The sequence below is a fragment of the Vitis riparia genome, chromosome 17, assembly GCF_004353265.1.
Source record: "Vitis riparia cultivar Riparia Gloire de Montpellier isolate 1030 chromosome 17, EGFV_Vit.rip_1.0, whole genome shotgun sequence".
Lineage (NCBI taxonomy): Eukaryota > Viridiplantae > Streptophyta > Magnoliopsida > Vitales > Vitaceae > Vitis > Vitis riparia.
In genome coordinates, this window is record NC_048447.1 from 5,006,661 (window position 1) to 5,020,120 (window position 13,460).

The following is a 13,460-nucleotide window of genomic DNA, read 5'->3' on the forward strand; positions in this document are numbered from 1 at the left end:
AACATATAATTAAAGCCGATTAAAAGCTTATATAATTTAAAATGATTGAATCTTCATGTTGATGAATTAAAATAAATAAAATGAATTTGAAGTAACAAATGAAAATAATTTATTAATTTTTAATCTTATTTTATTTCTTTCAATTTTGTTTTCTTTTATTTTTTTCTTTGTATTTTCTTGAAAACAAACATAGCATTAAGTTTCACATTTGTTCAAAATTTTCTCTTTCTACTTTTCGTTTTTATTTTCATTTTCTAAAAATAGGTTATATTTCTATGCTTTCTTTTCTTTTTTTCTTTCTTTCTTTCTTTTTTTTTTTTTTTTGAAATGAGTGAGGTTATATTTTTTATGTTTTTTTTAAATGTGTTTGATTAAGAAATGTGAAAAAACTATTTTAAAAAAAATGAAAATTAAAAAATCTAATTTGGTATCGAATTTTTTTATACATAAAATAATAATAATAATAAAATTTCATCAAATTTTTATTTTTATTTTTATTTTCTTCATTAATTATTTAATAATTTGACCAATTATTTTCTTTTGTTTGATACTATTTTTTTTTTTTTTGCATGAAAAGTAATTAAATCATTGAATTATATTTAGTAATTGTTTTTTAATATTATTTGCTCTATTACTTATTTAAATAATGTAACAAATAATATATTTATAATAAACAAAGGAATTGATCAATTATACATACTTTAATCTATTAAAATGAATTGCTTTCCAATGCAAAAACTATTCATTTTATGATAATTCCTAGTTTAATAATTTATATAACCCAAAATGACAATGGTATTTCTTATATAACATTTAATTTCAAATATAAATGAAATCATCATACATTACAATGATAGTCTTAGACACTTCAAAAGATCATTCTATTATACTATGTAATGATGAGTACCTATAATTGAACCATTCGCATTGGCTACGTGGTGTCCTTGCTCATGATTATCATACAAATGATACCTTTGATCTTAATATGGGTAGATCGAATATTTTGGTTACCCAATGAACAAACAACCCTTTTAAGCCACTTACTCGTAGGTTTTGTAGGTTTTGTAGAATGTGTGTTTGATATTCTAAATCATAGACCATGACAAATTACAATCAAGAGCGTTACTACTCCTTCTACACACATTTCTTTATTATCTTTTACTAGATTCATATTCCTCAAATTGTCACAAAGATTTAAAAGAACATGTTTTTTTATACGAAAATTTTCATAACATCGATCATCATGACTAGCTAAAATTTCAAGTGTACATATTTCCACTTAGTAGTGATGTTCTACAAAAAACTTTATTTATAAATACTCTTTTATTTTTCTCGAGTATTTGGATTATGATAAAATCATAAAAATGATACCTTTGATCTTAATATGGCTAAATCGAATATTTTGGCTACCCAATGAACAAATAACTCTTTTAAGCCACTTACTCATATGTTTTGTAGAATGTTAAAAATGTTTGATACTTTACATTATAGACTATGACAAATTACAATCGAAAGCGTTACTATTTCTACACACTTTTTTTTATCATCTTTTAATAGGTTCATATTCCTCAAATTGTCACAAAGATTTAAAAGAACGTGTTTTTTTTGTATGAAAATTTTCATAACATCAATCATCATGACTAGCTAAAATCTCAAGTGTGTACATCTTTCCACTTAGTAGTGATGTTCTACAAACAAAAAAAAAAAAAACTTTATCTACAAAAAGCATTTAAAAACATTTAAATCTAGATAAACCCTCATTTAAATTGTTACCTTAATTTTTCTACATTTGTGTTTGTTAGGAATCCCTAAATTATTCCATTCCTAGCCTTGGATTAATTAGGGTCAATGCAAACTATCCTAAAGGCTCTCTAGATTTACACAACAAAAGTAAAAAGCATTTAAAAACATTTAAATCTAAAGAATAATGTTTTACCTTAGATTTGGATATTCTCTTATCAAATCTTATTAGTGAAGATGCATTGTATAAGTGGTAGATCTCACAAGCCAAGAACCTTCTGCTTATTGACTTTCTTTCTAGATCCTGACATGTGAGGGAAGAGTCCTCTTAAAGGGTTGGTAGCTAGGTCTCTCCTCTCTTTGAAGAAATGGAAGACTGAATGTGAGTAGTTAATTTTATATAGGATTCCTATTGTTGAGATTGAGTCTTAGAAAACATGACATAATGTAACAGAAAAAAATTCATTTATAAATTTATTTTTTTTATTTCTTGATTTCCTATTTATTACCCCTTTTGCATTAATCAATTATTCGAGCATACATTCCCAACATCACCTGCATTTGAATATGACTTGGGTGCATTAGGAGTTGTACAAAAAATTTAAGTTATGAATTCCTTATAGAGTGATAAGGAATAAATTTATAAATACAAATATGCTAAAATTATTTCTAACTTCTTGAAAATAACTATTGTTTTCTTGTTCCATGTTTCTAAAGAATTGTAATACGGTTCTTTTAAGGGTGCTTTTACAAAATTCATAAATTTCTTGTTGATTTACAAAGGATACTACTACATCAACTGAATTTAAGGATTGTTCCCAATTTTCTATGATTTTCTTAAGGTCTTATGTACTATTTATATCTAATATTGTTTCATATTCATAAATTGGTTGTAAAGAACTAGATGAAGGTTTTTTTTTTTTTTTTTTTTCCATTGAGGTCCTTTTGGCTTGCTGTAGGGCTTATTATACCTTACTATTTCAGTTTTTATATTTACAAATTCATTTTTTACATTTATTGTATTTACTAACTCATTTAAGACTGTTTCAATGTATTCTTTAGCTTTTGGTTGAATAATAAATTGATTTATTATTTTTATAACTATAAGTTTTTTTATCAAATTGGTTTTATAAAGTTGTTCTATTATTTGCTCATCTATATAGTTTTTACACATGATATCAACAAAGTTTTCTTGATCTACCTGTTCTTCTAGTATCGCTGGGTTACTAAATTCTTCTAACATTATATTAACTAGTTCTGAATTTTTGTATAGGTTTTCTACTATTTCAATATTTAATAAAATATCTTCTTGTATGACATTTACATATTCTATCTCACTATCTGACTCTACCTTTACCTCCACATTTACGGTTTTATAGTTTCCAAAGGTTATACTTACATTTTCATATTGATTATCATATAAACTACTAGATGTTGAATATTTTATTACTGGTTTATTTATTTGAGGTAATTCTTATTCTCGTCCTAACAAATAGTCTATATTTACAAGTTTTGCTTCTATCCTTTTTATAGCCTTACTTCCAAAGGTTTTTACTATATCATCAAATTTTATCATACATTAAAAATATATTACAAAAAATAATAATATTTTTTTATATTTTTATTAAATAGATTTCATAAATTCATTACTAGTTTTATAAATATAACTATTAAAAATATTATAATTAAAATTTATTTTTATAATTGTTAAAAAGAAAAATTAAGGCATATAGTAATATATGGTACTTCTAGTGTATTTATATTATAAGTTCAATTCATAAATATCATACCTACATTTTGTACTAAATTAAGTCATGTAAAAAAATATTATACTTCTAGTTGTAAGTTCAATACATAAATATTGTATATACATTTTGTAACAAATCTAATAGGATTAGAAATGTTGTTTTATTATACTATATTATTAAGATCAATACATTTTTGTCATACCTATAATTTTGATATAATATTAATTTATTAAAAATATTAATAATAAAATTAATAATATAAAAATTCTATCATAAATATTAATGAGGTGTTAATAATAATAATTTAATTAGTGTTAATGTAGCATATAAAGCAAAAGACAAACAAGAATAATTTTTTAATAAAGTTTACAAGTCTAAAGAATTAAAAAAACAAAAATTATCTTCTAAGATTTCTTTGTAGTAATAATAAAAATATACTAATATTATTTTTAATATAATATTAAAAATATAAATAATAAGTTGAATAATACTCATAAAATAATAAATATTGTTAATAAGAATGATATTAATAATAATATGAAAATTTAAAATTCTAATATCATAAATAATAATATTAAGAGTAATATTAATATTTAAAAATAATATTAATAATGCCTAAAATCGTACAAAGAGAAAAAAAAATTAAAAAAGTAAAATTAAGTGAGAAATAAGAGGGAAAGACAAAAAAAATGGTGGAATTGGGATTTTGAAAGTGTCAACTTTTTCAATCATTATGGGAAGACTTAGCAAGAATGTATAAACATGGCCATCCTTAAAGGGAATTATCATTCCTGACCACGATTTTTGATAACTTTCCCTTGAATTTAAAAATAAAAATGATGACCACTTTAAAATAGAATCATCTGCCAAAGAATTGAGACACATCCTTGCATGCATAGATTTAATTTTTAATTTTTATTTTTTATAACCTTAGATATAATTTCCCATAAAATTTTGCTAAATTTTAGAATAATTCTACATAATTTTATTATAGGGAGAATTATTCTTTAGAGCTTCCAATATCATATAATGGGATTAATGGATAAGAAAGATGTACGGTAACACCCAAAAATTGGTATATAATTTATCTTAAAGATGTTAAATGAATAACTTAATATCACCCAAAATATCCTTAATGAATAGAAGATAACTTTTTTAAAAAAATTATATATCTAAAAAACAAAAAATAAAAAATTCCCAAATTCATTTTGATCAACCCTACCCGAAAAACCACCTTTGTTATGTTTTCCCTTTTAATTGGTAATAAAGGACGATATTACTCTCCCTAATAATTAGCACTGTAAGACCGAAATCCAAACTCTCCCTTGTAATTGGTAGTGTAAGATCAAAGTCTAACATAGATGACTGCTTTGGGACCCTCATATGCACTGAGTTATTATTACGATTTTTTATTTTTTTTGTTCATTTTTAATTCACTTTCAATTTAATTTCTTTGCATTAAAGAAAGAGAGAGACATGGGCAACAAGAGGGTTCTACGTTTTCTTTGGAAAGTATTTTCAAAAACAGCTCTAAAAGATAATTTTTCATAACAAATTGTTTTAATTATTTTATGATGTTTTGTAAAATAAATACTTGCTCCAAAACTTGACACATTATTAACTTGTTTTCTATGTTTTAAAACATGTTTTAAAAATAACTTTTAGATGCAATGTTTTGTTTTTAATCATTTTTCATAAGTATTTTTTAAAACAACCCTAAAAAAATTGAAAACAATTCCATTTTTACTTTTAGAAATAAAAAACTATTTTATATTTTTTAGTTGTCAAACACGTTTGTTTTATTTATTTATTTATTTTTATTTTGAAGAATGAAAAACTACTTTAAAAAAATAGTTATCAAATATGACCTTTGTTTCTTTAATTTTTTTTTTTTTTAAATATCAAGTGCATCTTTTTTTCTAATAAATATTTTATGAGCGTTATCATCTTAATGAGTTAGTTCAGCCATCTAAGACAATACCCACATTCCCAGAAGAAAAAAAAATTGAAAGGCAAAAAAAAAGAGAAATTTATTAGATGCCCTAAAACATAATCCCTTTACATAGTAAATGCAAACTATGTGTTAGCCAAAAAGAAAACAAAAGCCAGTCCTCCTGCCTATCACAATGGAATGAAGGGGAAAGACTTTCTAGCACAACCTATCTTATTTTTCATTCCAATCAACAACAGATATTGTTATTCTTTTTTCATATTTCATCAATTTTCAAGAAGGAAAAACACTTAAAATGAACCAACAAATATGAAGCATGGGCTGAATAAGAACAATAGAAAAGAGAGAGAGAGAGAGACAGACAGACGAGATAAACCAGAACAGCATATAGCAATATCTCAATGGTTACAATTCTAAAAGTGAGTTTATGAGCATATTTCATCACACTACGAGAGAATGAGACGCATACCTAATCTGGAATTTGAGGTGGAGATTGAAGAGATGCAAGCATGAATTATTTTACTAGAACATTTTTCCAATACCATCTTCCCTTGGGATAGAATCATCGATGTCCATTTTGCACCATTTCCCCACCAATGATTCCATCTGTTCAACCTTGTCATAAAGCCCAAGGAGTCCGCCTGTGTGTATGAAGAGGATATTTCTCCCTTCCCACTTTGAGGGATTCTCAGCCATGTCCTTAATCATTCCGTAAGCAGCTTTTCCACTAAAATGAAAGCAGAACCAAAACAAAATATCATGTGAACTAAGTTTCCACTCATCAAACTATAGCTTCATTATATGTATGCAAATCTAGGTTGAAACTTTGTCTTCACTAGCTATATTGTTGTCTCAACCCCACGATCCACCAATAATAACAACTAAGATTTTTAGACAACGGACAAAGTGAAAAGGAAGGCCTAAATTTAACAAAGGATATCACTCTAGAGAGCCAACATGTTAAAAAGGATGAACAAAAATATGTTGGTAAAGCTCTGTTGCGTGACAGGAATGTTATGTCATTATGTCAATTGCATGAGTTTCAATCACTCAATATCCAGAATAAAAGGTAAGCATAATGAAGTTTTGGGAAGGAGGTCGACGACTCCCTCTGCAGCATGTAACTACTGGATGAGAGATGCAAATCTCTCCATAGTATTCATCACTTTTACAGCCTTACACCCCCACCACCCCAAACTCAAAGTAGTGAGCTTCCTCTTCCCAATTAGAACCACCAAATTAGGTTTTTCTGCCAATAAGATTTTCCTTTCCTAAGTCAAATGATTGATTCCATTTTATCTTTGTTGAGTACTTTTCCCCCTTTCTCCATCAAATCAAATGACTGCAGGGAACAAGAACTCCCTTGAAGATAACTACTTGTGTCAGAGATCTTACTGTGGTTAAAACTTGGGGGAAGTAAGATCATTAAATTGACTGGAGTAAAAAAATGTGAGAAGGTTTTGGGTTGGATAGAGGAGTCTATAACAAATAATGTTTTTGTCAGTAAGCAGTCACAGTTGAGTGTGTTTGATTATGGTATAGTGTCACTATGAGCATTTATGGATTGCACAATACTAGGCGGAATGCTAGCTTTGTGGTTTGGGAAGTAGTACCATTGTCCTTGGAAGGCCATCTCTTAGGAGAATCAAAATTTCATTAGAGCGCATTTAAATCATTGTTGAAGAAGCATGCAAGGTTCCTTGCATATTCTCATCTCTATCTAAAAGCAACCTAAGCTTTTATATAGGTTAACACTCCTGATTCAATGAGGAGAATTTTTAACAATTTGCAGGATGATATTCATTATTTCACCTTTTCTTGGGATCTCTTATCTTATTAGAGGAGAGATCTCATCAGGGCTGATTGGTTTCCCTTGGTATAAGATTCCGTAATCTCAATTTTTTGGGATACTCATTGGTTAAGCAGACAGGGATTGGTAGTTTATTTAGAGACCCTGGTTATGAACTTTTTATGGTGTTCCCTAAGGTAGTCGGTATATGATTCACCACTGAAGGAGATATTAGCTGGAAGGGCCAAAACAAGGCAGCTTCAATGGATTTCAAAACCTTATAGTAGAGTGGCATTTGATAATAGCTTTATCTTGGCTGTCTTAGATAGGAAAGGGCCTTGGAGGTTGGATCCATGGATTTTCTAGATTGTTCAGCTATCTAAAAGCTTAGGTAGCTTGTCAGCATGAATATCTTGGTGTTCTCCTAAAAGGGAAGCTGATAGACTGGCTGAGAGAGGAGCCTCCTCTCCAAAGGAAGAAGGTAACACAGGGTTTGTAGCATTAGATTGAAAGGTTGCAGCACTTGGGTGAGTGTATGGAGCCGTGCACACAGGCTGCACGCAGGCTGCCTGCACAGGAAGTGCACGGGACACGCACAAGCCGCACACACGAGTCGCACACATAAGATGACTTAGATGGGTGGTCCCAAAAAGAGAGCTTGGATGACACACAAGCTATATATATGCATGGGCTGGAGCATGAGGAGGGAGACTTTTGATGCACGAGACTCCTAGCCAGAGTAGGAGACTGAGTCCTAATGTCTAAAGGAAGAGACTCCTAATGCACAAGACTCCTAATTTGGATGGGAAGTAGAGTCTTGATGCACGAGGAGATAAAGTCCTAAAGCACGAGAACTCGAGATCGAGTAGGAGTCCTTATTCCTAATTGTAGTCTGATTAGGACTCAGAGTCCTAGTGGGAATGGCCAGTGCCATGGCCTATGAGGAAGAGTCCTAGTTGAACTAGGATGAGGAGTTCTAGTTCAACAAGGAGTGGGTGGCCATCACTCTATTTAAGGGGGATGGGAGAACCTCCTTGAACACTTGTACATTCACACAATCATACAAATGGATCTAAAGAGAGAGATCTTGAGAGAGCATGAGCTCGCCGATGCTATTGTAGGAGCCTTACTAATCTGTGTCTTGTTTTCTTATTCGGGATAGTAATAAAATACAAGTTGGGGGTAGTGCCCTGTAAACTTGTGTGTGCTTGTGTGGGTTCTTTGATTTAATCTTGTATGGGCTGTTGGAAGGCTGGCTTAGAGGGGTGGCTAAGCGCCACACATATATAAAAATTTGGTGCAAGATTTTGTGTATGTGACAGTTGGTATTAGAGCTTGATGGCTGCAATGAGCAGTTCCATGGAGGCAATTCATGAACAGACAGCACACTTGGAGACATACGTGGGGGATTCTCTTGATGGAGACACCACTCTACCCGCAAGAGTGGCTGATTCTTTCAATGAACTTAGTGTTCAACGGGGTATGCTTGAGAGCCAGAATAAGTTGTTGGAGGAACAAGTGGCAACCCTAACAACTATATTAGAGGGGTTCAAGGGCAAGATCGAGTCTCTTGAAGGGGAAATTGTGGTTCTGAAACGAGTTGTTGTTCAGGGAGCATTTGCAGCTTCGGAACCAGCCCCACCTCAAGTGCGAGTTCCTGAACCTAAACCCTTCAGCGGGGTGAGAAATGCTAAGGATTTGGAGAACTTTCTTTGGGAAATGGAACAGTATTTTGATGCTGCCCATATTCCTCCAAGAGAGCAAGTGACCCTCACCACCATGTATCTCTTTGGAGATGCAAAGCTATGGTGGCACACGAAATTGAATGATGATGCTGAATTAGGAAGGCCGAGGATCAGCATGTGGGAGACACTTAAAAAGAAGCTGAAAGATCAATTTCTTTCCTCTAATAGGGCTTGGATGGCTCGGGAGTCCCTTAAAAGGCTAAAACAGGCGAGAACTGTTAGGGACTATGTCAAAGAGTTTAGCTCTTTGATTCTTGATATCAAGGACATGTCAGAAGTTGATAAGTTGTTCAACTTCATGTCTGGGCTGCAAGGGTGGGCACAAACAAAGTTGAGAAGCCAAGGAATGTGGGACCTACCCTCGGCCATAACGGCAGTAGATTGCCTAGTCGATTATCGATTGGATGCTTTGTCTTTTGCAAGTCAAAAAGGGAAAGGACAGCAGCAGCAAAGACAAAGCAAGAAGGTGAATCCAAAAACTCTAAGAAGAATGGAGATAAGAAAGGAAACAAGGGTGAGACAACTCCAACCCACGGGCAAAGAAGTCCAACATGGGACAAACAACCAAGGTATTGGATTGTTTCACTTGTAATAGTCCGCATCGGGCTAAGGATTGTCCCAAGAAGGAAAGATTGAATGCCTTGGCAGCAGAAGAGGAGAGTGATGGCAGTGAGTCAGAAGTCACTTCAAGGATGAATCCTCTTCAATTGTTGAATACAATCCAAGCACAACTAACTCATAAAGGGTTGATACATGTGGAGATTGAGTTGGGTGGTTGAAAAGTGGTAGCTTTAGTGGATAGTGAGGCAACCCACAACTTGGTTTCAACTGGGGTAGCAACAAGATTGGGTCTAAAGCTATGCAAGGATGCAAGCAAGCTAAAGGTTGTGAATAGTGAGGCATTGGAAACACAAGGTTTGGCTAAGGATGCGGCGATCCAGATAAGCGAATGGAAAGGTACAGTTAATATGCTCAGTACTCCTTTAGATGACTTTGACTTAATCTTAGGGAATGAGTTCTTTGTGAAGGCAAAAGTGATGGTGCTGCCACACTTGAATGGATTGCTTTTCATGAATGAAACTCAACCTTGCTTTGTGCAAGGATTAAGCAAGGTGCCAAAGATAGGTAAATCATTCAGAGAGAGCAGGCTCTTTGTCATTCAAGTGGAAAAAGGATTGGAAGTGAGTCAGAAAACCTATGCCGAAACATTGATGGGAACCAAGTCTGACTATGATGAGGGAATTCCTTATGCTAACCTGCGAGGTGCAGGAGTCCACTAATGAAGGATACCGTGACCAGGAAGATGAGATAGTGCAAGCTGCACAAGAGTCCCGAATGGATTCGGGACATCAGATGGTTGTCCAAGAGATTGAAGGTAGCTTAAGTTGACGAGGGCGTTGACTCCTTCAGGTGGGGGTGGGTTTGTTAGACCCTCGACACAGACCATGAGACACAAAGGGGCCTCATGGGTAACCTTGTACCTATGAGGGAAGCCCCAAGAGAAGGAACAAGGTAACAAAGGGTTTGTGGCATTAGATTAAAGGGTTGCAACACTTAGGTGAGTGCATGGAGTCACACACATAGGCTGTACTTAGGCCATATGCACGGGACATGCACGCATGAGATGACTTAGATGGGTGGTCCCAAAAAGAGAGTTTGGACGACACACAAGCTATATATATGCATGGGTTGTAGCATGAGGAGAGAGATTTTTTATGCACGAGACTCCTAGTCAGAAGGTGACTGAGTCCTAATGCTTGAAGGAAGAGCCTTCTAATGCACAAGACTCTTAGTTCGGATGGGAAGCAGAATCTTGATGCACGAGGAGATAGAGTCTTGAAGCATGAGAACTCGAGATTGAGTAGGAATCCTTATTCTTAATTGTAGTCTGAGTAGGACTCAGAGTCCTAGTGGGAATGGTCGATGCCATGGCCTATGAGGAAGAGTCCTAGTTGAACTAGGATGAGGAGTTCTAGTCCAACAAGGAGTGGGTGGCAAACGCTTTATAAAAGGGGATGAGAGAACCTCCTTGAGCACTTGTACATTCACACAATCATACAAAGGGATCTAAAGAGAGAGATCTTGAGAGAGCATGAGCTCGTTGATGCTATTCTGGAAGTCTTGCTAATATGTGTCTTGTATTCTTATTCGGGATAATAATAAAATACAAGTTGAGATAGTGCCCTGTAAATTCGTGTGTGATTGTGTGGGTTCTTTGATTTAATCTTGTGTGAGTTGTTGGAAGGCTGACTTAGAGGGGTGGCTAAGCGCTGCACATATGCAAAAATTTGGTGCTAGATTTTGTGTGTGACACCTTCTTATATAGGAAATAGATGGAGAGGAGACTTTCAAGCAATTAAGGGGAAACTTTTTGCAATTTGTGAAGGTACATCCTTGATAGAGAAAAGGAGTCATGCCTTTGCAATTTGGAGATTGATTACAAAGTGGAGATGAGAAGCCTAAAAACAAAAGCCTGTCAGAGAAATGGAGTCATGCATTTGGCATAGTAGTTGCACAAGATTTCCAACCTTGGATGCAAGGGGATTTTACAAGGAACATGAGAGGTGATTTAAGAATCCATGTGTTTGAACTGCCCATCAATCAAGGAATATGCTTTGTTGGTCAATGACATTTCATTTTAGGGAAAAGACTAAAATACTTGCTTTGCTAAGCAAGAGCTATTTGCTCTTCACATCACTCTCCAAGACTAAGAAAATCTTAGTGAAGTTGGGGCTCGAAGAGGCAAAGTGGAGTATTTGAAATCTACTCTAATAGGATGTTCTATACCTCTTTTTTACCTTTTGTTTTTTCTATCACATGAATTGAACCTAGAACCTCCCTTATACTCCCCAAAACAGCTTGCCACATGAGCCAGGCCTCCAAGATGTACTCTTACCTCCTGATGACAAAGGTTTTGTTACCATATTGAGCTGCCAGTTTGACCTAAAAACTTCAGCTATTAGGTAATAGGCCAACAACATGATCAAGTTGATGTTGAGGCCATGGGAGTGAAGGGATTTGTACCATTTACTCTTTTTCACTGGTGGAGGTGATATAAATCATACAAACATGGCTCCAAAATTAACAAATATAGGGGAATTTGAGAATCACAAGGCTAAGAAATTTGCCCTCAAGCAAGGACTCTAACATTGAACACAACCCACAATGAAGAAGTTTGAAGGGTCGTAAAGCCTTTCATTTCCACCTGTGAAGACCTAAGTTTCTGAAGCAATTCAAGCAGGACCTTTGCCATATATAATATTCTTTGAGCTTCCTACACTTGGCTTTGTTCTATCCCAAGATGTAGAAACTCCTATAATCCATCTCATATTTATTGTTTAATTAGATCATGCACTTCTGACTTACATAGAGATCTCAATGACTGAAATTGATGACCTTGCATCTAAGGATAAGAGATCTGTCCTTAAATAGGACAGGTTTATTTTCCCTAAATCCTTATATTTTTCCACTTGAGAAATAGAATAAACACTTTCTTTATTAACTATGGTTCCATTAATTAAGGTTCTCATAAAATTTGGAAAGGCTCATGTTCTTGTGATGTATTTATTTTTGCAAATAGTCACCTCTATAGTAATGTGATTCAATAGTTACCTATGGGTAAAAATTGTGCTTCTATACCATTCGACTACAATTAGGGCATATATGTGGAACTAGAGATAAATTGTAATGCCTAGTATCTTTTAAAATTACAAACTAGAACAGCAGATTGGTACCTAACATTAAACATGATTAGTTATAGGCGGTAAAATTAATTTAACGGTAATCAAGCTTAATTGTAACACCCTAAGGGTGTGCCTTGTGGTCTATGGTGCATTTAGAAAAAAATAAGGGTGTTGAAATTAACAAGTGAATTTACACCTTGAGGGAATTTTAGTATTTTTCCCTGAAGGTTGATCTCTACATAAAGCACCTTAATGCTTTAGGGTTGTAGAGAGAGAATTTTCAAATATTTTCTAAAAATTCAGCACCTTCTTGTCAGATTCTATAGATTGCCCTCACAATCAAGCCTAAGACATTGGTAGAATCATGGTGGAAGGTTAAAGGGTGCTGAAGCATTCAGATTCAAAAATAATCTAGAGGGATGTAAAAATTGAGTCTCTTTCTATACATGTAATAAATCTTTTAAAAGCTTCTATTGAATCCTTGTTCAAGGAAAACGAAACACAATGGAGGCCCTTAGCTGCCTTCTCAAGAGGGCTAGGAAGGGTCGATACCTTATGAGTTAGGGTGAAGGGGAAAAGGTGGTGAGGGGGAGGGGTCCTACTTCTTGTTTACAGATGACACTCTTGTTTTTCATAAGAATTTCCAAGACCAAACGGTCCATTTAAGCTAATTGCTCATGTGGTTTGAAGCTTTATCAGGGCTAAAAATTAACTTAGATAAGAGTGAACCGACTCCTATTGTAAGGGTGGAGAATATTGACGAGTTGGTCTCTAAGCTAGGATGCAAACAAGGAAAACTTTCGT

At 33.4% G+C, this 13,460-nt stretch overlaps 1 protein-coding gene across 1 annotated transcript in view; it reads right to left on the bottom strand.

Annotated features, from left to right (window-relative positions):
• Positions 1-5,786: 5,786 nt before the first annotated feature.
• LOC117904746 (putative D-cysteine desulfhydrase 1, mitochondrial) overlaps positions 5,787-13,460 on the bottom strand; it is a 36,019-nt gene continuing 28,345 nt past the window's right edge. The window contains exon 10 of the mRNA XM_034817502.1: positions 5,787-6,166. Coding sequence (XP_034673393.1) covers positions 5,962-6,166 — 205 coding nt within the window. The 3' untranslated portion in view covers positions 5,787-5,961. The remainder of the gene's footprint in view (positions 6,167-13,460) is intronic.